Here is a 24,522-nt window from a genome sequence, read left to right as displayed (position 1 = left end):
TGTGTTAGATAAGGATTAAATGCGCAAACAATTATCTCAGTGTGGAGCACAAATGTGATAGCAAATTACAAAAAGTTTAATTATTAATAGAACATTAACAAATGAATAACTATAAATCGTCATGTTGATTACCAATAAGAATCTATAAACGATTGCATAATTTCATTAGAAGTTAACCCAATTACTACTATTATTTATATTCAACGACAATACATCAATCAATTAATTAATCAGACATAATAAAATATTGATTTTCTTTCACTTAATCCTACCGACATTGATTTTGTAAAGTCAGACATAATAAAAAAAAAGGAAAAAGAGAAAGAAGGAAAGAGGAAGAAAACAGAAAAAAGAGAAAAAAATGGAAACAGTAATAGGAAAGTTTTGATTCTCACTTAATCCTACCCTTAAAATCAAATTATAATAGAAACTGGGACTTGAAGTTCTACATAAACAATTCTTCATAGGGTATCAACTCTCTCTCTCTCTCTCGTTTGCTTATATTATAAGATTTATTTTTTCATCAATTCTTGGTTTTTTTTTTTCTTTTTATGGATGGATGCTCGATCATGTTTTGCTTCGGGACATTTACTTTTGTTGTTTCATTGTGCATTGTAGTCGAGAAATATGGATGTTAGTGATGCCGCTACGATGACGACAATGGCAAGGATCCCCGAAGACATCCGCCATTATGATATCTTCCCATGGCTCCCCTGTAAGACCATCGCAAGGTTCAAGGTTGTCTGCAAGAAGTGGTATCATCTCTTCTCCCATGACATAGTATTCGCACGCAAGAAGTTGCAACTTGAGTCACCCATCTCCTCCGGCATGGTCTACCGATGTGACAAACATATCGAGTTCTTCCCATTGGACATCCCAGGAGAAGTCAACATCGGCATGCCCGACTCCTTCTTTCCCTCCCTTCCTGATGGCATGACCCTTGAAAGCATCGTTGCCTTCGTCGATGGCCTCCTCTTGGTGGTGTTACGAAAAGAGATGGATGAGAATCCGCTATACCATTTAAACTACGTGTGGGATGTGGTGACAAAAAAGGGTCATATCATCCCTGGGAATTGCTTTTATCGAGATGTTGGACTGGCCTTCGATCCCTCCACCACTCCTACTCGTTACACGCTTATAAACATCAAATGGAAATTGCATGGACAAATCCAAGAGTTCTCATTCGACATCTACTCCTCGAGCACGAGAAGGTGGACGGTCTCGGATCACAAGGTTGTCATCCAAGGAATCACAAATTTGTATCCCATGAACAATATATCCATACGAAACGTCATATACTGGAACAGTCGTACCCACCTGCTGTGGTTCGATCTCGATAAGGATGTCGCAGGCAACTCGCGTTTGCCACCGGTAGACGAAGAAGGAATCATGTATCATCAAAACATTGGGGTTGCCAGAGACGACCGAGGGATTTTGACGCTAACTCGAGTCATGTTCAAGAACACGATAAATATATGGGCATTCAACGAGGAAGGAGAGTGGGTGCAGAATCGTACCATCTCAACCACGTACTTCCTGAGCCGTGCAGGACCCGGTGCCTTACGGATCTTTCGTGCCTTTCTATCGAGGGGAGGTGATGTGCTCTTCCTGGAAACCCAATTTTCGACGACCAAACGAAAGCTTTTCAGCTACAACATAGTCACCGGCGAGACTACAACGATCAGCGAGTTGAAGAGCAGCCATCGCCAAGGACCATGTCACTACATATTCTTAAATCACAACAGTTTGATCAGATTCAAGCAGTTTAGTTGATATGCATGTAAATTAATATTAGTGTTTTTTGTTGGTACTCTCGATTGATTGTTTGTTAATCTTGACTCCTTGAGACAAATGTGTTCAATATGAGTGTCGATGGAGTTGGTCGTTCCAATAAAAGGATGAATTTATGCATCATTTATAGGTTAATATTCTGTTAATTTTTTATAATTTTCTATCATGTTTATGGCACTACACTTAGATATGTTTGTACATTTATAGCTTTTTTTTTATCACAAGAATAACCTATTTAAGTGAATCTGAATTTGGAAAGTCAAAAGAGGAAAGATTGAAATCTATTTTGAAAATTTTCTTTTAAGGAAAATTATAGCGAATTAATTACTACATTTTTATAGAAAATATTTTCGGAAACAGTTTTTCTTTTGGAAAATTATAGTGATGTTTGGTCGAATATGTAAGTGTCATTCCCCCTTATCACCTACAAAATGCATCCATATCCCCCCACCTCGAGACTACATCAACGTCACAAGCTCTTTGAGCACACGATGGTACACACGATCGTGTCCCGATAAGACCGAGCCCACCATACCCATACTACATCCCCTTGCTATCCTTCTCTGGTTTATCTTCTCACACCAACAGCCCTAACACGGACACAAGAGATGGTAGCCAAACCACAGTAAGTAAACTGGAAGCATGTTTCTTCTCCTCTCTCCGTTAAGACTTCGATTACAGGTGAGGAAGCTTGCAATATGAATACAAAATGGTACCTGTGAAACATTGCCCACCACCAACACACCAAAGAGGAGAGAAAGAAGATGAGAACTAAAGATGCCATGCTTTCCAAGGGCACATGTGCTGTCATCCAATAATGCATGTGTTTTTTGTGTGCACAAGTAGCTGGCAAGACAGGAAGCAGATCCAACTTATATAGCAGCTGATGTCAGGTCAGTGGATCCCATGTTCTTCGAAGACCCAAAGCACATCGCTTATCCATTTCCAGATAGATAGATAGATAGATATAATTCATTAAAGAAAATAATCAAGCTAACCTGAATTTGAGTAGAACTATCTGTCCAGAATTTGGAGACTCATACATGTTCCCTTTTTGAAGACTATGACCGATAAGAACCAGAACAAATCTGCTTGTGATCACAGACATGGAAAGATCATGCTGAAGGAGCCGAAGACTGCAACAATGGCAGCAGCAACCTGTGGGTCACAGGCTCAAACACTGCGGCTTCCTTCTGTTAACCTCACGAGTAATAGCAGCGAGTAGCTTCTCCCTCGTCAATTGCTGGGACTCCACCACAAACGTGTGCATCACTGTGTCGTCGCTCACGACGACCTTCGATTCCACCACGTTGATGTGTGACTCGTTGAGAGCTCGGATGACTCCTGAGACAGGATGCGTGTGCGATGGGCAGTTCACTCGGACCATCAGCTCGTCCTGCACCAATTCCACGTTGAGCATGGGGCGATGCGTGTGGATGTCGCGATCCATGAATGCAGGTTGCCGCAGCATCTCCTTCTCTGCCTCCATCTCCTTGAGCTTCCTCTGCATCTCGGTGATGTACGCTATGGCGTCGGCGAGCAGGGATGCCTTGTCCGTCTTGGATACGTTGGGCACCACAGCTCTCAGTGCGCAGAACCTCTGGTTAAGCTTCTCCCTCCTCTGACGCTCGGCCTCCACGTGGTTGAGAGGCTCTTCTCTCCCGTTGGCCGGCTTGCGGCCCCTCTTTCTCGGCTTACGGTCCTCCGGCGTCGCTGGGGTTCCCAAGCGACCCGTCGACTTGCTGCTAGAACACTGTGGCTTCGGCTGCTGCTGCTTCTCAGCCAGGAATTGGTTCGTCACAGGGTCCTCCTCCCTGGCAACGCCACTACTATGACGCAAACACGCTTCGTGAACTGGCGTCGCTTCCTCGACGCTGTGGTTTAGATTCCAATTCGGCACCTTCGTGCTCATCTGCGCCGGCGCGACGTTCAAATCCTTGCCGAAGATCTTTGGATGCTGGCGGACGGCGTCGCCGAAGCGAGAATGTGATGACGAACATGTGGCGCCGCGGCGTTCCGTCTCGCCTGACGCCGCTGCGGCCCCTTTGTTCAGGTCGTGGCCGAAGACGGCCCTGATCCTATGCAACTCGTCGGGGCTCTCCGGAACCGCATCAAAGGAGGCCAATTCGAGCACGCCCGCGTCGATCGGTATGAGCACGACGGTCCGGAAACCGGCGGTCCTCGCGAGGAACGCCCGGACGAAGTAATCGGCACCCGGGAACGCCGTCTCCGGGATCCATATGTGATTCTCGGAGAGCAGAGCCCTCCCCGGCGCGCCCTCGCCAGGGTGGAACAAGAAGTACATGGACGCCAGGAAGTACATCTCGGAGTCGGCGAGCCGGTCGCGGCAGAGCGCGTAGTTTTCCTCGTGGGAACCGCCGGAGAGCACGTGGAGCCGCTCGAGCACCCGCTTCCGCATCCGATGAAGGGGACCGGCGCCCTGGGGGTACCGACCGTTGGTGCCATCGTCGTCAACGCCGGAGACAAGCTCGCGGCAGTGGCCGTCACCCCATCTGAGGACCAACTCGCCGGACCGGGACCGGGAGATCTGCCAGAAGACTGCGCAGGCCCACACCGAGCCGTGGCCCTCGACGAGGCTCTGGAGCTTGGTCTGGAGGTCGGGCACGCCTTCGACGACGGCATCGGGATGATCAGAGGAGGACACGTGGCTTCCGGCCAGAAGGAAGTCAAGAGCTCGGCTGCCTAGGACTGCTGCCGCCTCCGCACGGTCCTCTACGGAGCAGCGCGAGCCCATCCCTGTCTCCCACCTCATCCACTTCCCAACAGCAAAGCAAAAGGAGTAGGAACTCAACGCAACTGCAGAAACTGTGAAGTTTTGAAGTGGATGAACAACGAGATAGGACGGTGGTGCTCTTGCGACGGAATCATAGCGACGTGATCGCGAACGTGGTAAGCGGCGCAGAGCGCGAGAAATGGCGACCGGGAAGAAGGAAGGCGACTTACGTGCGGGCTGCGTGATGAGATGGCTAGCGGACCAGCCATAGATTTGATCAAAGCTACATTGTAAAAGATATTGTAGAAGCACTCTTCACATCAGACCGTCCGTTTGCACGAACTCGGATCTACCGGCCGTCCATTTCGGGCTGCGTCCTTGCGTTGGTTGGATCGGATCCGGTGTAACTTGCGAGGTCGTCCGTACCGTACCGTGATGGTGGGCCCAGAGGGCTGTGACAAGGCGCACGTGGTTCTGACACGGGTAGACGGGACAGTAACGGAGTAGTAGGTGCGTTTACGTGCGCCACAGGTGCAGGATTTAATGAGGCTCATTTTTACCTGTAAACATTTCACTATTATAACCTTAGCCATTAGTTTATGTTGAGATATCCGAATTGATTATTATTATATTAAATAAATGATAGATCTCAAGTTTGAACTTACATATGAATATCATATATGTCACTTTATGTAATTTAATTTCTTTTTTTTTTTTAAATTATTATAAGTTATTAAAGTTATTAAAGATTATATTTACTGAAAATTATTTAGCAGTAATTGAGAGAAAGAAAGAAAAGAGGAGGTGCAGCTGTTGTCATATGAACCACTGTGATGCATTATGCTTTCTGAAAGATTGCTGCAGATCATAATATCAGCAATGAATATATCTCAGCACAAGATTCACACATCTGCAGATCTTATTGACCTGCATCAATTGCAGCGCATGGATGGTCCATTCTCACTGTAAACTTTGGTGAAGGAATCTCTTTTCTTCATTGAAATCTTTGTTGAGAGGAAAGTAAAGCAAGCCCCAGATAGAAGATGGCGTGTACTCACCCAAAGGAAGAGAGAGGCAAACAATGATACCCGCTGAAAGGACAAAAGTTTCAATTACGAAGGGCCATTAATTCAACAGCTCCGAGTAGTGATGAGCATAGTTTTTGTCAATAATGCAACATTATTATTAGACTTGTGACTATTGTTCTCATGTAAGATTTACATGTTCTTCCCTCCATGACAAGATTTCAGTCATCTAAAACAGCAGCAGAAGGAAGAAAACGCATCACTCTGCAGAAGTCTATGCAGGTGGATATCTAACTGAGAGAGTTGGGTGTGTGTGTGTGTGTGTGTCAGAGAGAGAGAGACACACAGATTTTACTCCCTCCATGGCATCTCTCTGCTTGTTCTCGATTGGGTTATCGTAGATGGGGATTAATTTGCATCAGCTTCTCCCAGGTCAAAGTTTGCTGCTGAGGCAATTCCTGCTTCTTTGGCTCATGGCAGAATAGGACAAGAGAGGTGAGAATCTCCACCAGAGACCCAAACTCCATTTTGCTTGAATTGTACAATGTTTTTGATTGATTTGCCAAATTGCTGCCATCCGATGATAGTGGTGTTGAAAATTTCCAATATGTGTACCAATTAAGTTAAGGATTCTCTTAATTAATCGAGCCAACCTTTTTCTTATTAAATATTACCTAATTGAAATATTTTTATCATATAGCATAAGCACATCATATATAGTGTAAACACATCTTTAATAATGTGAATACATCTTATAAATACTAAGCAAGAAATTGCTTAGATCTTTTACATGTATCTATTTAAACCCATTGTATAAATTATTATTATTATTATTATTATTATTATTATTATTATTATTATTATTATTATTATTATTATTGCTTCTATTCTTAATTCTTTGTTTATTCTCCTTCAACAATTTCTCCTTATTGACGTAACAATGGCATTTTCACCCTTTCATTTATGGTTATTGCAAGTCCCAACCTCAAAAGATTTCAAAGCCCAATACAATTCTTTGTGTTCTTACCATTTAGAAACAAGATTATAACTAATAATAAGATGGTTGTAATGCTAACCATGTTTTCTCGATGATCGAGATATTGGAAGATTAGCAAAACAAACATGTATAAGAAGTTAATGTAAGCGTGTTGAAATGTTGAGATGAATCGGCGTAATTACTAAATATGATAAACTAAAGAAAATTTTCATTTCTAAACAATTAGATAGAGAAAAAAAAATTAATTGTATGAATACATTCATATGTAGCTATTTTTTCCCTCTATATTTAAACTAATATAGCATATAAATCCCTCTTTAAAGTTCAAAAGTTTCATAATTTTCGTATTTACTGTATAAAATTTTAATTTATGATATTGTCATTTAAGCATTCAGAATAATACTTAAAATATTAATTTTGTATTTTACATTTAAATAAAAATAGAATTAGATATTAATTATAATATATTATTCATCTCAATATATGAAATTATCATGATAATCCTTTTTACGATACAAGTTTAACTAATTAATGAAATATTACTCCCGTATGATTTTTTTTATTTGTAGATTGATAATTGAGTGAATTCTAAAAATTAGATTTTTTTTCTTTCAAAATGATCATCGTAACCCTATCAGCCATTGCCCTCCACTTAGCCCGTCGCCCCCATCTACCTTGTCGACCAACCTCCCCTAGCCATCTACATTTTTGCTCACGAGCTAATCTTATCGGTCGTCCTCTCTTCTCCCCTAGCCACATGCGCTTTCGCGCATGAGCTAACTTGATTAGTCGTCCCCTCCTCTCTCTTAATCATATGCGCCTTCACGTGCATGCTAATCTTACTGATCGACCTTCTCCACACGTTTTTTTGTTTCTAGAGTTTAACTAGGATGACTAGAGTTGGCATGAGCACCCATGATTACCTTGGGTTCAATGTGGGCACAAGGGCGATAACGATTGTAACACAAGAAGAAGCAGGCGACAATAGATCCGACAGGATAAAATGATATTTTCATATGATTAGAGTCGCTTATGAAAATTTTTCAAAGGTGGGCCGCATTATAGGAAATTCTCAAAATTTATAGGCTTTTTTTCGAGAATTTGTCATTGATAGTTCATATTTTAATTATGAGGGGTGAAATCGTAGTTCCATAGAGTTTTGGAGGGTCGAACCGTCATCCAAAAGGCGACGCACGATTACCCCAAACGCTGGCCGCAGCACGTGAGCGGGGCACGTGTCCAAGGAAATTATCCCTCTTCTTCCTATTATCGCAAACTAACTCGTTTTTGGGATGATGTCGCGCACCAAAACACCCATCCGACCCGATTAACTGCACTATGGTGGGCCCAGAAACGAGCTCTAAAAGCCTCCAATCATCAACTGGTAAACTAGAGAGGTAAGTCGAAAACTGTTGTCCTAAGGCGCATTCCTCTATATAACTACCTCGGCCCCCTCTCTTCTCACGCTCGTCAGAAGAATGGTCCGCAACAAACACCAGTTCTAAGCTCGTCTTCTCTCCTCCCCTCTCCTCGTGACGAAGAAGGAGGACAAAGAGGAACCAAAGAGAAGAGGGCTCCGGATTTCTTCATCCGGATCCACAAAGAAGCTCCCAAGATCGCTTCTTCTGAGGTGCTCCTCTCCCTCTTCCCTCGAATTCAGCTCGATTTAGCTTATTTCTTGTTTTTTTTCTTTCTTTCTTGCAGTATTCTGTTCCGTTCTTTGATCTTCGTGCGTTGTATTCTCTCCGTGAGCTGATGATGGAAATACGCTTTCTTTGCTTTGCTTGTTCGTAGTGGTCTATCCGATCGGATCCGATCGTGCCGGATGGAGGCGCCCCGGGAAAAGGTCCGTCCGCATTCTTGATAGCTTTCCTTTTCTCCCCTTGTTTTGGTTAATGTATCGTACTGCATTCGTTTCTTTTTCTTCGGTTTTTGGAAGACTCTGAACTCCGATTAGTAGCTTTCTTTTGACTTCAAATGCGAACTCTGAGATCTTTGCGCTGACCAGGATCTGATTAGTTCATCACGTCCTTCTTTTTACTGATCCATGTAATACTCACTAGGAAATTAAGAACATATTACATGCAGTTGCCTAAGATGATCTGAGTTCGAGGGAAGCACTGCAAACGCTTAAATCTTCCAGTCCTCAACTATTTTGTTCGTTTCTATTTCTTCGCTGGACTCACCACGAGTCAAGACGTGCTTTCTTTATGACCTACAAACCATTTCTTTCTGATGCTTCTTTTCCGTCCTCTCTCTCTCTCTCTCTCAGTTCCTGAGTTCTTGCAGAGATCATAAAAACCTCCTATTTGTGCCTTTTCCAAGTCCCGGACCAAAGGAAGACAAAAAGAAGAATAGAGCATGGAAGCTGCTGCTGCTGCTGCTGCGCTTGCCGCTTCGGCGAGTAGTACGGTATGATTCTTCCTTTTTTCCCCCCGCAAAACCTAAGTCTTTGATCAAAACCAAAAAGAAAAGAGGCAGGAAGAAAAATATATCTTCTATTTCTTCGCCATCTTTTATGAGGAAGGATCGGAACCGTCGGATCAAGATACTAGGGCGGATCGGGTGTGATCGGACGATCCAGATTTAGGTGGGAATGGTGATGACTTGGGTTTGTAATTTGGGCGGTGTTGGGAGGTCGTTATAACCACGAGGAGATCGTATATTCGCGTTCTAAGGTGAACAAACAGAAACGGGAGGGAGCGCTTGTGATGATGACGACGCGACTCGTGCAAGCAATACCTGTCCACCTTTACCACGTATATACCCGCTGCATCACCTGCGTTGTGACTGGTGAGACTGTGATCTCATGTGGGCCGCATCTGCTCGCATCAGGGAAGGAAAGCGCAGCTGTTTGTACTCGAATGTCAAAAGATCTGATTTGTTTGTTCCACAAATGGGAAATGATGGTGATGATGATGATGATATTAACATGATGTTGTTGTCTGCTTGCGGGGACAGCTGAAGTATTATTACTCGAAAAGGAATGACTCGGAGCAGCGAGGGCGGTCGGCTTTGGGAAGGGAGGCGCTGCCCGATGCCAATTCGAGCGATGCACACCCATGCAACGGTACGAACCATGCATACCCATGCCTGATGCCAATTCTCATCATGACGCCCGCGCGCGCGCGCGCGCACACACATACACTCTCGCTCCTCTTATTCCTATGTTCCTACAATACCCTCCTGAAGAGCAATGCAACGATTAAACAGATGTGGGCATTTTGGGGAGTCGGTGAAGTCGAGCTGAGCATTATATGGTGTTTCGATTTGTTTCGCAGGAGTGTTCGAGCTCGGCGCCTTCTACGAGATCGATCATGAAATGCTTCCCCCCAAGTCCCCGATCCAGCTGAAAGCCATTCGAGTCGTAAAGGTTTCAAAATTTCCGTCGTTTTAGCTGTTCTTTTTTATACTGTAAATGCTTGCTTAGTGTTTGTGATTGGAACATAGGTGGGCGAGGCGACGAAGCTGGACGTAACGGTTAGCTTCCCAAGCACGCTCGCGCTGCGGAACTACTTCGCGATTTCACCGGAGCCTGGCCGTGATCCGGAGCTGGACGAGAGGTTCGTCATGAGCTCGAACCAGGCGGGAAGGATACTCCGACGGCCAGTGCCCCCGTCGGAGCTGGAAGAACAGAAGCACCTGGAGAGTTTCTGGCTGTCGACTTCCAACCTGCACGAGTTCCCACTGCCTATGGTGCCCATCGGATCAGTAACGGCAGAAGACGAGATCGGTAAGCGAGCGTCGCCAGTTGGAAACTGCCTCTTGACCATCAAGCGCCCAGGCTTTCTTGGCTGGGGGATCCGAAGAAAGGTTAAGTACATTGGGAGGCACCGGGAGATGTCTTTATCGATGTCCGATCAGAAAGACGAGGAGCAGCAACATGAAAAGAAAAGAAAACGGGAGGTCGTCGAGGAGGAGGAGACGGAGAAGAAGAAGGAGAAACAAAGGGGAAAGAAGGGTGAGAAGAAGACAAAACCTCGGCGCGACAACAAGGATAAGTGGAGGTGCGTGAAGGAGCAGCAAAAGGGGAAGGGGAGCAGGGACCGGTGGTCTTCCGAGAGGTACGAGGCGGCTGAGATGAAGCTGCTGGAAATCATGAAGGTGAAGAAGGCCGGGCTCGGGAAGCCCATCATGCGGCAGGCGCTGAGGGAGGAGGCGAGGAAGCACATTGGGGACACGGGGCTCCTGGATCATCTGCTGAAGCACATGGCGGGCAAAGTCGTGATGAACGGCACCGAGCGGTTCCGCCGGCGGCACAACTCGGAGGGGGTGATGGAGTACTGGCTGGAGCCGGCGGACCTGGTTGAAGACCGCCGGAAGGCCGGGGTGGTGGATCCCTACTGGGTCCCTCCGCCAGGGTGGAAGCCTGGCGATGCCACGTCTGCGTGCGCCTGCGGTGGTGCTTGCAAGCCTGTGATAAAACAACTCAGAGAGGAAATATTAATTCTCAAGAGGTACCTTTATCTCTCTCTCTCTCTCACACACACACACTCTCGCTCTCTCACACATACACATGGCTCATTTACTTGTTTGGTGAAATGAACGTGGCACATGCAGGGATTTGGAGCAGCTGAGCTCACCGAAGGAAGTCGAAAAGGTCGTTTTAGCTGTGCTTTTTCTTAATCACATGCATGTTTGTCTTCTGGACCGTTTCACTGAAAGCTGGCAAAGAGTAATAATACACATCAATGGGCACATGAGAGTAAACTAATATAGGATACCACATGCGTGAATTTGCTTCTTCATTTATTAGTAGCTTATTGATGACTCGACTCAGCAATCTGCGTAATTGATTACCAGGAGGACTACAGTAGTTTTATGGAAAGGAGTAAGAAGCTTGATGAAGAAATAAGTGTCATTTACAATTGTTTGCAGGGCTTGAAGGTATGAGGAAGTTTTCCGTTTGGTTGTACAAGCAGCTTTTACTTTGAATCCATGTAGCACTTCAAAGATCGGTTGTTTTACTAATTTCCACGGAATACGTTCGACACTACGCATGCACCTTTTGATTGTTTGCTGGGTGATGCAGGAAGAGATCCGACTCATGAAGGAGCAGGAAAACAAGAACATGGAGATAGAGGTAATGAGAGAAGACAGGGGAATGCAGTACGAAGAAGATGTGGCCATGAAGCAGGAGGGGAATGAGAAGAAGGGAAATGGAGACGCCAGCAACAGCAACAACACCACTGACAGTACCACGAACGACACCAATAACAACAGCAGCAGCAACATAACCAACCAAACCATTACCACCATCGGTACTAGTAAGAGTAGCAAGAGCACCACCACAAACAACAATAAGGCGGGGGTGCGCCGGAGTGGGTTCAGGATCTGCAAGCCGCAGGGGACATTCCTGTGGCCGGACATGTGGAGCAGCAACAATGGCAGCGCCACTGGCGGCGGCGGCGGCGGCGGAGGGGAGCTACGTTCCCAGGGCCCTGTGTTGGTCCCCAACACCATGATGACCACCACGATGGCCATGACGACAGCGGCCATAGAGGAGCACCTGATGCTGATGGGTGGTGTCCCCACACCTCCCTCGGCCTCATCCGCCACCTCGGCCCCCAGACTCCTCCTGCTGCCATCTCCGACGTCCCCAGTCCTGACACGTCCCCCAGAGGTGGTGGCGGTCCCCCCGCCTCCTCCTCCCTACCGCAGTCTGCAGCTGCAGCAAACAGGCAGCTCCCACAACATCTGCCCTTCCGTTGTGTACCATCACATGGTTGCTCGCGTACTCTCTCTCTCTCTCTCTCTCTCTCTCTCTCTCTCTCTCTCTCTCTCTCTCTCTCTCTCACTCTCAGAAGAAACGGAGAGTGCTCTAACATTCTGCTGCAGGTTTGGGCGCAGACAACATCTTCGCCAACAATGCTGCCTGGCGTAGGGGATGAGCCGGAGGGAAACACGAGATCAGAGTCAGCAACCGCGGCTTCTAACTGGAATGCACACAAGGGAGGAAGAAGCAACATCACCACGGATTTATCCCTCGCCACGCCCTCCACCACCTACCAGTGAACCAATGTGTCTTTTCTAGAGACATTACTTACCCATTCATATTAATCAACGTTTAGTAGCTCCACTGCTGCTTAGCTTCTCTTAATCGTCCACCTTAGCTAGCATACCTTACCCTGCGAAGCATATAGTAAGATGGAACAACAAAAAGAGCTGATGTAGCATCATCCCCTAACTGTCTCCGTTGCCTCTGTTGTCTACGACATCTATCTGTGCATAAAAGTTTCGGAAGCCTTGGGAAGCAAAACTACAGAGGCTTTGTCAGGGATACAAGTGTTGATGCACTAATTAGTACCTTGTTGTTGTGTTTCTAACCAACATATGATTTATCGTCATCAGAAGAAAGTCTTTTTATTTGTTTCCCAGAAAAAAATAATAATGAGGAACTTGTTTGTCATCAGAAAGAATGGTGCAGGAGGAGGGCAGCAAAGGCAGGCACAAGCAGCTTGTCTGCTCCAAACAGGGAATTTGCTAAGCTCGGCTGGATACTGCGTGGGTGCAGACAGCAGGTACTACTCAGGTATGCAGCTGCCACACCGCTTTCCCTGGTACTATTCAGTGTCTTTTTCAGAGTGCAGATTGTGCATGTATCTGTGTGGGCTCTGATCCACCCCACACCGCATCGGCGACAATGAAGTCGGTTCTGAACTTAACATCTCTAAACGTAACACTAATTCCTTAATAAAATGGATATTTGATTATGAAAGTGACCCAATTCGTCCTTATTATGGGAACGATTGAGATAGATAGCCGGTGACTACATAATTCGGAAGGTAGAAAAACAAAAAACCACGAAATGATGATGATAATGATGGCTGAAGAAAATTTTATGCATTTCTATCACGCACGCACATGCATTCTGTTTATGCAATTGTACTCCCAAATCGATATTATATATTTTCAAGTCTCCATGAGGATGTATATATGTCCCACCAATTGGTTGCACCAATTTCCTCAATTCCCCCACAATAATTCTACTTCCTCTGCCATAAATTGCTTGATAAAATGACATACATCATCGTGACGTTAAAGACCCATCATCATATATCCATCCAGCTTGATCTCCAATGCAGGTGGCTTAACATGTGAATTGTATTGGCATATTTAAGTTACTTTTATAGTATGTATGGTAAGTGAAATTAATTTATAACTTGGGTGGCTATGTTTCTTCGATACTTACGTATCTTAAAAAATCGAAGCATCGTATATATATTCCTATCATTTGGAAGTTGGGATTATAATATAACTCAAGTTGTAATTCATTATACAATACGGGGATGCTGGCAGCACACATAGATTTAATAGACTTGCAACAATGAAAATATTTTATGATAATATAATAAGATTTCTTCTATCAAAAATGAAAATTTTTGGGCTTAAATTGAACTGTACATCGAACTTTTGAATCGTATTTATCTCAAATCCGAGAAGACGATATCAAATCGAACTAAATATTAAATTCTATTTACTCGTATTCAATGAAGCGATATCCTAACAAATAAGGAACAGAAAATTGTTAACGGCGCAGAAAAGACTGGATACACCAATCCACCACCACAAGTTGAGATTTAATCTCCCATATCTGTTCCATGTGGATGTGCCAAGGCAAACTTAAATCTCCTAAACATTAATGTGGAACATGAAGACAAGACAAAGTTTATGGTCTTTTTCTTACCAAAAAGATGTGGACTTGGCAAGCAGACATAATTTTCTCACCAACCCAAACTCTGACCGCCCAAATTTGCAAATAAAAAGCCTGAATATTAATACAATAATTGATTTATAAATAATTGTAATATGCTTAGTGCTAATTTTAGATCCGATGTTTGCGTACGTGAGAAGAGATGGCCAAATAATCGTCGTCACCAAACATCATATCTTTAGGTTCTTACAGAACAAAAAGGTCGATGTCTCTCACCTACCATCCCATCCCACTTGTCTCTCCATGACTTTGGACCTAATCCATTGAAATGATCCTTACCGTAGAAGAGTTTTGAGGCCTTCCAAGCTCGAGGAGGCTACCTTTGTTGACTCAAACACCACCTTTCTCTAACTATTAGTTTACGTGCAGACGACTCACGATGGCGACGAGGGAGAGCACGATAAGACCACAGATCGAGTGCAACAAAACTGCACGATCTCGAGTCCCGTGCACGACGCAATCACTTGATCTCGTTGTGTCTGCTCAATCGCACCTCATGAAGTCAGTCATCGTTGCTCAAATGATGCAGCCATCATTTGGGGATTTGATGAAATCATGTGTCATCTCATTCTTTCCCCCATTATATGTTGGCTCTATCGCACCCGTGTATACCATACATTGCCTCACCACAACCCAACACAGTGTTCGGACATGAAAACAAATGACTTGTACTCTAATCTTCGATGTCTGTCTCATGTTAAGATAAAGATACTAGAAAATCCCAACATGATATCAGAATCAGATGCACAAATAAAATTGGTGTCAGATTATCATAAAATTGTTCTTTGATTTAAAAGTAAAAAAAAAATGAATAAATTACATAATTATCGAATGAGAAATTAACTTTTTAGATTGTGACAATAATTCAATCTAAATATATATATTACATAATTAATTGTTTACTTTTTCTTTTGATGACAATATGACAATTTTCACAAGTTTTCTTTCCGATCCCCTTCCGCAGCATCAGTACGCGGAATTGGATCATTCCACCCTGCAAGAATCGACGGTGGATGATGATGACGCGTGGCTGAACAAGCCGCTGTCGTCCCAAGCTTATTTATACCGTCAACCAGGCCCCAACCCGACCCCTGCTTCCTATGGCTATGGCAATGGCCTCCCCGGCCTCCGGTTTCCGCCTTCGCCTTCGCCTTCGCCCTCACCTTCTCCTCCTCGCCATCTGCCTCGCTTCCCTCAACGTGATGCTCGTCGCCGGCTGCTACAGCGCCATCTTCAGCTTTGGGGACTCGCTCGCCGACACCGGCAACCGCCTCCACTCCCACCGGTTCGACCCCGTCGGCCGGTTTCCCTACGGCGAGACCTTCTTCCACCACCCCACCGGCCGATACTCCGACGGAAGAGTGATGCTCGACTTCATCGGTAATGGTTCCCCTTCACTCACTTCTCACGCGTCCACGCTCTTCCTTTACGCATCGGCTCCGCTGACGAAGCCCGATGGTGCGTGCAGCACAAGCAATTGGACTGCCGATGGTGCAGCCATACCTCGCCGGCACGCACGACGGCGAGGACTTCAGGTACGGAGCGAACTTCGCCGTCGGCGGAGCCACCGCGCTCGACAACGAATTCTTCAGATCGAAGGGGATGGAGGTGTCGTGGACCAACGACTCGTTGAGCGTTCAGTTGGAGTGGTTCAAGCATCTGCTGCCGTCGCTCTGTTCCACCAACTGCAGCGATCTGATGAGCGAGTCGCTGTTCTCGGTAGGGGAGATCGGGGGCAACGATTACAACCACGCCTTCTTCCAAGGAAGAGGCGTGGATGAGATCAAGACCTTCGTTCCCGGCGTCGTCTCCGCCATCGGCTCCGCCATCGAGGTGACCTCGGTTCTCGGCTCGCCATTGCGCTGTCGGCATCTCTGATTTCATCGGGCTAACGAATCCAGTTCGATCGCCAGGAACTGATCAAACTCGGTGCGAGAACCATGATTGTGCCGGGGAACTTCCCGATCGGGTGCGTCGCCGTCTACTTGACCATGTTCCAGAGCGACAGGCGCGAGGATTACGAGTCGGGAACGGGGTGCATAGAGTGGTTGAACCAGTTCTCCATGTACCACAACCGGCACCTCCTTGATGAACTGAGCCAGCTACGGCGACGGTATCCGCAGGCGACCATCATTTACGCAAATTACTATGAAGCCGCCATGGCCATCTTCCGCTCTCCCCAGGAATACGGTGCGCTCCTCCTCTCTTCCTCTTTCCTTTCCATCAATTATTTATTTGCATGTGTTTGCCATGTGATTAAGAAATATCATGTTATGTCATCGAGACCACACGGTCGGTGGCGTTGAGTTACATGTGGAAAATGATATCTCCCCAACTCTCTCTCTCTCTCTCTCTCTCTGTCGGTCCTCTCACATAGGCAAGCCTTTTTCCAATCATACAGTGCACAACATGACCACCACCGGCTTATAAGTATAATTTTGCCTGGGTGGCAATGATGATATTAAACCTTATCGTGTGGTACATGTCACTAAGGCTTTGCATAAATGAACTGCAAATTTAATTTAATATAGCAAGTGTTGGTCACCCATGCCTGCCTGCCTCACACAGCGTGGACTGAGTGCAGGATTTGGGAAGTTTCCTCTTGCCGCGTGCTGTGGAGGTGGCGGTCCCTACAACTACAACCACTCCACCAAGTGCGGAAAGGACGCTGGCGTGTGCAGCAGTCCATCGACCCAAATCTCCTGGGACGGGATACACCTGACCGAGGCAGCTTACCGGGTCATCGCTCGTGGCCTGTTAGGGCCATACACCATCCCTTCCCTTTCACGATCATGTCCGACCATAAAGTGGAATGTTCTCGACTCCGACGACGAGTACTCCGCTCAATCCTAATGTCGACTTGTTATGTGCGGTTTGGACAGGAAACTCCGGCGACCTCAAGTTACTGGGACATGAAATTAATTGTGTTCAATTTTTATGATTGCTTAGTCAGCCATATTTATTTTCTCCATTCACGTATTGGAATGCAAACTCACAGAAGAAATAGAATTGTGTCGAAAAAATTACCAAATCAAAAAGCAAAGGAGCATATCTTTAACATACTAACAAATTTGTATCTACCTATCGTATGGAGCTTCTTAAGAGCATATCTTCTGCAAGAGTTCACATTGAAACATATTCACTAATCAAAGGTTCTGAGCTTGATGTAAACATGAATTAGATTTAGTCCACTCCATGGAGAAGTAATTAAGGACTCCTCAGGTAATGCACTCACAAACTTTGAGACTGCAGTTCTGAAGATAAATGCTAGCAGAAAGAGTAACAGATACAATTGCTAGTCACAATTGATCTTGAGCAGTCAACAAAACACAACTATGTATGTATGTGTGTATGTACACACATCGATGCCTCTGGAAGGCTTGAGCAGGCTTGAGATTGTTACAAAGACATTCTCCACGTACAGAGAGAAACCAAAGCTTCTTGAACAAATTCAAAACACTTCCCAACCTATATATAAAGGACTTGGACTTCTAGCAGACCGAAATGCATAGTGTTCCCCTGCTAAAAACCCAGGATCGAGCACCATTCATGCAGCTTACGCAGTCAGAAACCCTGGTGAGGTAACTTACTCGTCAGACATGCATTCCATTGCCATTGGAGCAGATGTTCCTGTTTGACAGCCTCGTAGCGGGCTTCTTCGAATTCCCATTCCCGTTCTGGTGGGATTGAGTGGGTGAGAAGCCATTGCTTGTTGTAAGTCCTTTGAATTCCCGTTCTGATGGGATTGCATGGGTGAGAAGCCATTGCTTGTTGTAAGTCTCCTTGTTAAGGTGCTGCAGTGGCTGGGATTTTGCAGCAAAAGTTCGAGTTGTCCACAAGCAGCTCCTACAAGTCCTGCCAAATGATTCACATTGTTTTATTTATGACATGCTATATTCAGCTTCCCTGTGAAATCATGAGAGAAGTATGAAAACAATATAACAGATCATCAAAGCGAGATATACAACAAGAATAGTATTTCAAAGCACCATGAGAAAAAAAATAAGCTCATGGTGCTTTCATCATGGTCAGCATGGACTGGAAATGGAGAATTTGTCTGCTCAGCACCTGTTCAGCTCACCAGTAATCGAAAACCTGAGTGCTAAAACTTACAAAGTGTTTCAACTAAAAGATAAAAGCATGGACTGTGAATACACCATACGATGTTAAATGAATATAAAAAGGGCATGACATTTTCAAGCGCAAAATTGGACTCAGGAATTTCACCATATGCTGTGATAAAAGTGGACATGTTTGCAAATGAAACATTACCTGAGAAAAGGGCAGAGGGTTTTCCAGGTCTTGACTTGAACTCCGGATGAAATTGCACACCAATGAAATAAGGATGAGTATGCAACTCAACAATCTGCACCAGCATATAAATATTTAAAAGAAATTCAAAATTCGCAAAACCAAAGTAAGTGCTATCAGATGCATACCTCCATACGTCTTTTGGTTTCGTCTTTACCAACAAAAGCAAGACCAGCCTTTTCAAATTCTGTAATCATGGAGGGATTCACCTGCGTATACAATGAAAACAAGAAGCCTAATGAAGAGAATATTTATTCAAGCTTCTCAAAGTTGCTGCAATTTTTAATTTGTGTGCAAGTGTACAGGCCTCATATCGATGCCGATGTCGTTCATCCACAAAGCTGACATTGCCATACCTAAACAGAAGGCAAAATTTTAGAGTTTTTCAGCATAGGAGAAATGCAGAAAAATTGACAATAGCAATGGCCATTAAAAGTTCAAGGGATATTTGTCTGCATACAACTTTGCAGCTTTACTGTCAGCAACCTCAAAATAGGTCCTCCTTGATCCAAGTCGCATTGTACCTCCCAGGTGAGTTTTGCAGCCCTTTATTTATCGTTCTTAGATATGTCAGGAAGCAGAAGATTTCCATAAAAGAAATAACGAAAGAGATGGCCATACGAATTACCTCTGGCATAAAAACAACACATGGATTTGTTGTATCAGGGTCAAACTCCGTGCTGTTTGCATCCTCCAAGTTCATAACAGAACGGGCAAATTCGATGACAGCTATTTGCATGCCAAGACAAATGCCAAGAAATGGAACGTTGTTTTCACGGGCATATTTAACAGCAAGAATCTTTCCTTCCACCCCTCTATCTCCAAAGCCTCCTGGGACTAGTATACCATCTGCACCCTGAGCTAAAAGATTATTAGATGGCAGCAAGAAAGCTGCATAACCTACTACCCATGTTAACAACAGCTGAAAACATGATAATGCACATTGTCTCAAGAATCTAAGACCAATGGCTTAAATAAGAACGACACACACCCTCAACCGTCTCCATGCTGCTCTGTAAAGATCAGGAGCCTGTACATGGGATTAATCATAGTCATTAATATCGAAACACAAACCATCAACAGAGACTGGAGAATATGAAAATAAACAGACTTCTGCTTTGGTGCTGTCTTCAAGGTCAGAAGATGGGACCCAATCCACCACAAGTTTCTTATGACAAGCAATAGAAGCATGCGAAAGAGCCTGCGAATAGGTTCACGATTAAATTGATTACAAAAAATATAGAAGTGGAGAGAAATCAAGAGCTTATTTTCCATATCTTGTCCTTCTAATGGAAAGTATAAATAATCCAAACAAAAAGTTAAATGCTAATCAACCTAATCTTTCCAGCCAATAGCCAATTAAATTTATGGACAAGGATTGATATCATTGAGTAATACATGCATTCACCTTCAACACTGAGATATAAGAATCAGAAAGGCCGGTATATTTTCCAACCATGGCAATTCTGACCTGAAAATCAATAATGGGTCAGATTGCAACCAGCAAATGAAATTAAGGCATCCAACAGAGGGATAAAAGAGAAGAAGAAGAAGGGGAGAGAGAGAGAGAGAGAGAGAGAGAGAGAGAGCTCACGGGATCATGCGAGATGTCATAAATTCTAGCTATAATCGTCCATTCTTCCAACATAGGTTCTTTAGCGATCCTAGCAAATACAAAAGGTTTTGATTTATTTCATGTCTATCTACATTTGCATATAGATAAAAAGTTGATAAATCCAAAAATTTCGAAATAGACAGGTCAAGTTAATCAAACTGACCCTTGAAGCTTCAATAGCTTTATAAAAGCTTCATGTGCCTTTTGCTCCTACAGGTACAAAAACAAAATAGAATGAACCATTTGCTCCTAAGGGTACAAAGTTTGAATGTACAACTGTACATTTAAAAAAAAAAAAATAGAAGGAACCATTTGAGTATCCTGAACATTATGTCCACGATTCTATCGGGAATATAGACTCTACCCTCAACAGTAAAGGAATGTGCCAAATATTTGTAACATCGTTCAGAGTAATAATATTTGCTACCTGCAAAAACAATATGCTGATCAATTAGCGGACAGTAGTATGCATTTATTGCAAAAAGGTTATGGGCCAATTGATGAAACTCAACAAAAGAATACCGGGATATGGCAAAATTGTGAAAGTTTCTCTTTTATATTTTCGTCCAGTGGCTGACAAATGCATCAAAAATGGAACTATCAGAAGGCAATGTAAAATGACAATAAAAAGAAGCCTGAAAATGGCAGATGGAGAAAGAAGTTCAGTGGAACCTTAGTGCTTCGGCAGGCTAGAATATTTGGCATCAACCCAAGTCCTCTTAGGCTCCGAACACTATGTTGTGTGGGCTTAGTTTTCTACAAAATTTTAAGCCAAAACTCTCATCTCAGATTGCCACAATAAATATATAGACTAAATATAGCGGCAAAACTCAAACTGTTGCACAAATTTTTGCACAGAAACTGTAGACTACAGTCACTGACCTGCTCGCCAACTGCATCTAAAACAGGAACAAGACTGACATGAACCAGACAGAAGTTCCCAGGACCTGCATGAAGAACAATTTGAAGAAACACCCGTATGTAAGAGTGACTGAGATAACAAGTCAATCATAAGAAGCAATTGACACAAAACAAGTGCTGTCTCCATACCTACACGGTAAGAGAACTGACCCAAAGCTTCTATAAATGGCATAGACTCTATGTCCCCTGCATCAAGAATGCCACTGTCGTTATGCCCTGAAAAGATCGTGGCTCCTGCACCGCATACTTACACCACTATCGGTAACATCTTGCAAACTAAAATTCTCCACAAAAAGTGCCAACTTGCTGGCTGATATATACAATATTCCACCCTCATTATGAGGAAAATCAAACAATGTGGCATACCTATAGTTCCACCCAATTCTATAATACAAACATCAGCAGGTCCTTCATTACCATCCACAGGTATCTTAGCTACACGTTCAATCCACTCTTGTATGGCATTTGTAATGTGCGGCACAACCTTGGAAGAAATAATGAAAGAAGTTCAGGAACACAAGGATAAAACCAAAATATGATCCATCCCATATATCAAATGATTTAGATAAGTGCTGCAGAGAAGAGCCAGACTTGGACTGTCTTCCCCAGATAGTCTCCCTTCCTCTCCTTGTTAATGACAAACTACCACATAACAACAAGAATATAATGGCGCATCAGTTCATATAGGTACAACTGGACAGAATGACAAAGAATAAAAACAAAAGATGAGTTTACAGATGTAATATAATTGAAACCGTGAGTACAGAAGGCATGGATCAATATAGCACCTGATAGATCTTTCCAGTTGTGATGTTGTTGTCCCGAGTTAATTTGATATCAAGAAATCTTTCATAATTTCCAAGATCCAAGTTCACCTGCAAATAACAACATTCATCAGGCACAATTTTTTTATCATTTCAGTCACAGTGAATAAATCAGATAAACAATGATTTCTGGGATATCTGTCAGATAAATAAAATGTCACATAAAGCAGAAGGCGTGTAACAAAGTTAGGCACACAACAATACATGTAGAAAGTATTACTAACCTCACCACCATCATCTAAGACAAATACTTCCCCGTGCTCAAATGGAGCCAACGTCCCGGCATCAGTGTTCAGATAAGGATCTGCAACAAGTACCACATGTAAAAGCACAAGACATCGTCGTCAAAAGAAGAGCAACCTAGTGACATTGTTGCCACACAATCAGAAACTCCGGGTTCTACAAATCCTTCAACACAATAAATTAAATGACACTGTCCATTTTTACGCATTCACAGATGTCTTCATGACCTTACAGAAATTGGAAATAAATGGACAGATGCTAGTTTCAGCATGATTTATGTGTTCTCAGCTTGACTTAATTCTACTCAAGATCTAAAAGAAGTGGAAATAAATGTTAAAATTGATATTCCTTAAATAATGATGAGTAAGGTTTCAAAAATCTACATGTATGTCTCCCAAAGCTAAAGAGGCTAAGAGGATCGAACATGAAGTTGGTACGAACTTAGGATCCCAAACCAAAAGGCAAACAAAGTTAAAACCAAGGAAGTAACTGTTACCCAATACCAAGTAAACAAACTGCCACACTTTCACTAGGACACTCGCCACAGGAGTTGCTTACACACCAAATTGGTGGCCCTAAAAGTGTGGAAAATGCAAATATCATTGCCCCTGAAGAGTGGGAAGGCCAAACATGAAACTTCTTTTTCGGCATGATTTTTGCCCTTGCGAATGAAAAGCTAGGTTGGAGATGACGATTTCAAGAAAAAGAGAACGGATTGTTCCTTCCGAGCACAGAAAAGCCATCTCCGAGAGAAATACGAAGGGAAAGGACAGACGAAGTGCAATTTTGATCGGCGCAGGTGAAGCCTCATCCCGATAGGATAGGGGAGGAGAAGAATACCGATTTTTATCGCCGTCACCCGGAGCCCGCATGCCTTGAGGAGGACTCCAATGCTGCTCGCTGTCACCCCTTTCCCCAGTCCACTTACCACTCCTCCCGTCACCAATACGTACTTCATCTCTCTCTCTCTCTCTCTCTCTCTCTCTCTCTCTCAGAGCGATGGAGAGTAGGACGGGAGGACGCAGCGGGGGTGCTTAAATACTCCCTTCCAAGCCTTTTACCTCTGAAATAAAATAAATTAAAATAAAGAAAAACATTAAAATTAAAAAATTAAAATTTTGTTACCACTAAACATGTCAAAATGTAAAGGGTAAAATTTTGACTAATCCTATATTCTTTCCCATTTAATTCTCAAAATTGAGAGTTAAGTAATTTTGTCTATATGATCATGTTTGACTATAAACTAGAAAGTCGAAAGCTCGAACTGAATTATAAACGGTTATTATCTTTTCTTTTTTATTCATCATGTGATGTGATATGATGTGATGTATATATAATTAAAATTTAAATATAAAAAATAAAGTTATTATCAAATCATATAATTATAAATATTATAAAAATGTGACGGATTATATACTTCCTTCATCCTATTTATAGATGGGAGAGTATATACGTGAGAATTGGCCATATAAACAGCAAAAAAGAAAGCAAGTCTGCCTTTCGATTGAATTTACTTTTATTTTAGATTTGCAATCACATCAGGCTAATTGAATGCGAATGAAATAAGATGGCATTCAGACATAGTATCCAAGTTCCTTATTTGACGCTTATAGGATATTAATGGAAGGAGAGGAATTCTTATACAATCTTGACATTAATGAACCACATGGCGTGGAATTAGGACTCGATTTCCAGATCGATGGGCCCATTTAGGCTTATCCTCTTCATTTTTAGTAGATTGCGACGACAAAAAAGAGCGGGGTGGAGCTCCGTGACGCCATTCACCCGTGGGTCCCGGGACGCGGAGAGAGGTCGACGGTGGCGGGGCCCTGTTGGGTGGGTGGGGTGGGTGACGACGTGGGGAAGGAGGAGTCGGCCGGTGCCGGCGTTCTCGGCGTGTCCAGTCAAATCCGCCACGTCAACGCGACGTGTGTCCTCCCACGTGGCCGTCCCGCGGCTGGGTGGCATGCCTCACGTGGGTCCCAAAGCCGCTACCAATCGTTTTCCGAGAGGGACGTCCTCCACGTGGCCCATGTCAGAGGCTAGACTTTTCATTATTACACATCTACCCCTTTGACAAAATAATTTTCTCGTAATGACTACTACTAATCGTAATATTGAATTCAAATAACATGTTAAAAGGATAACTCGTAATAGATAGAATTATAATCTATCGGCTTCGTCTAACTGAAAAAACCTTCAACCTAACGGTCCACGACCACCGTGCAAAAGACTCAACTTCGTCCCCATTGACAATGACTGTATCATCGAATACACAAGTGTCGATGAACGAACAATACAGTCGTGTGTGAGCCAATGGTGATAGTTTGCTTGGTGGAATAGAAAG

At 43.8% G+C, this 24,522-nt stretch overlaps 4 protein-coding genes across 6 annotated transcripts; 2 read left to right on the top strand and 2 right to left on the bottom strand.

The window, feature by feature from the left end:
- Positions 1-2,687: 2,687 nt before the first annotated feature.
- LOC103990025 (transcription factor MTB2-like) lies at positions 2,688-5,006 on the bottom strand. Its single transcript, XM_009409043.3, has one exon. It carries the CDS (start codon positions 4,562-4,564, stop codon positions 2,957-2,959), a length of 1,608 nt encoding a protein of 535 aa, XP_009407318.2. The 5' UTR covers positions 4,565-5,006; the 3' UTR covers positions 2,688-2,956.
- Positions 5,007-9,760: 4,754 nt separating this feature from the next.
- On the top strand, positions 9,761-12,562 carry LOC135641485 (protein AMEIOTIC 1 homolog). Its single transcript, XM_065156847.1, has 7 exons — positions 9,761-9,782; positions 9,829-9,920; positions 9,998-11,004; positions 11,108-11,252; positions 11,351-11,434; positions 11,580-12,281; positions 12,386-12,562. The coding sequence occupies exons 1-7, from the start codon at positions 9,761-9,763 to the stop codon at positions 12,560-12,562; spliced, it is 2,229 nt and encodes a 742-aa protein (XP_065012919.1).
- Positions 12,563-15,348: 2,786 nt separating this feature from the next.
- On the top strand, positions 15,349-17,199 carry LOC103990026 (GDSL esterase/lipase At1g28650). The gene is made up of 4 exons (XM_009409044.3): positions 15,349-15,641; positions 15,730-16,094; positions 16,175-16,451; positions 16,846-17,199. Exons 1-4 carry the CDS (start codon positions 15,362-15,364, stop codon positions 17,112-17,114), a joined length of 1,191 nt encoding a protein of 396 aa, XP_009407319.2. The 5' UTR covers positions 15,349-15,361; the 3' UTR covers positions 17,115-17,199.
- Positions 17,200-17,528: 329 nt separating this feature from the next.
- LOC103990027 (uncharacterized) lies at positions 17,529-23,175 on the bottom strand. Of its 3 annotated transcripts, none has more exons than XM_009409045.3 (21): positions 23,016-23,175; positions 22,157-22,236; positions 21,897-21,983; positions 21,700-21,750; positions 21,475-21,592; positions 21,238-21,342; positions 21,070-21,134; positions 20,860-20,943; positions 20,710-20,760; positions 20,552-20,614; positions 20,351-20,397; positions 20,167-20,236; positions 19,981-20,043; positions 19,684-19,773; positions 19,564-19,602; positions 19,201-19,428; positions 19,033-19,118; positions 18,880-18,928; positions 18,701-18,781; positions 18,534-18,627; positions 17,529-18,116 (listed from the first exon to the last, which is right to left on the bottom strand). In XM_009409045.3, exons 1-21 carry the CDS (start codon positions 23,131-23,133, stop codon positions 17,848-17,850), a joined length of 1,938 nt encoding a protein of 645 aa, XP_009407320.2. In that variant the 5' UTR covers positions 23,134-23,175; the 3' UTR covers positions 17,529-17,847. The 3 variants fall into 3 exon arrangements, with proteins under 3 accessions (XP_009407320.2, XP_009407321.2, XP_009407322.2); XM_009409046.3 differs by having other exon boundaries at positions 21,238-21,294; XM_009409047.3 differs by lacking the exon at positions 20,552-20,614.
- Between the last annotated feature and the right edge of the window lie 1,347 nt (positions 23,176-24,522).

This window comes from Musa acuminata, chromosome BXJ3-6, assembly GCF_036884655.1.
Source record: "Musa acuminata AAA Group cultivar baxijiao chromosome BXJ3-6, Cavendish_Baxijiao_AAA, whole genome shotgun sequence".
In the NCBI taxonomy this organism is placed as follows: Eukaryota; Viridiplantae; Streptophyta; class Magnoliopsida; order Zingiberales; family Musaceae; genus Musa; species Musa acuminata.
Note: the sequence above shows the minus strand (reverse complement) of the source record. Positions and strands in the feature narration are given on the sequence as shown.

What these genes read in the sequence shown, in the direction of transcription:
- LOC103990027 (XM_009409045.3), bottom strand. Translation starts at nt 23,133, where the DNA reads ATGAAGTACGTATTGGTGACGGGAGGAGTGGTAAGTGGACTGGGGAAA. An exon ending in TCTTAGATGATGGTGGTGAG is followed by an intron (nt 21,984 to 22,156) that starts GTTAGTAATACT and finishes TGTTATTTGCAG; the next exon opens with GTGAACTTGGATCTTGGAAA. An exon ending in ATCTGGGGAAGACAGTCCAA is followed by an intron (nt 21,593 to 21,699) that starts GTCTGGCTCTTC and finishes ATTTCTTCCAAG; the next exon opens with GTTGTGCCGCACATTACAAA.
- LOC103990025 (XM_009409043.3), bottom strand. Translation starts at nt 4,564, where the DNA reads ATGAGGTGGGAGACAGGGATGGGCTCGCGCTGCTCCGTAGAGGACCGT.
- LOC103990026 (XM_009409044.3), top strand. Translation starts at nt 15,362, where the DNA reads ATGGCTATGGCAATGGCCTCCCCGGCCTCCGGTTTCCGCCTTCGCCTT. An exon ending in CCATCGGCTCCGCCATCGAG is followed by an intron (nt 16,095 to 16,174) that starts GTGACCTCGGTT and finishes TTCGATCGCCAG; the next exon opens with GAACTGATCAAACTCGGTGC. An exon ending in CCGCTCTCCCCAGGAATACG is followed by an intron (nt 16,452 to 16,845) that starts GTGCGCTCCTCC and finishes GACTGAGTGCAG; the next exon opens with GATTTGGGAAGTTTCCTCTT.
- LOC135641485 (XM_065156847.1), top strand. Translation starts at nt 9,761, where the DNA reads ATGTGGGCATTTTGGGGAGTCG. An exon ending in GTGGGCATTTTGGGGAGTCG is followed by an intron (nt 9,783 to 9,828) that starts GTGAAGTCGAGC and finishes TTTGTTTCGCAG; the next exon opens with GAGTGTTCGAGCTCGGCGCC. An exon ending in ATTGTTTGCAGGGCTTGAAG is followed by an intron (nt 11,435 to 11,579) that starts GTATGAGGAAGT and finishes TGGGTGATGCAG; the next exon opens with GAAGAGATCCGACTCATGAA.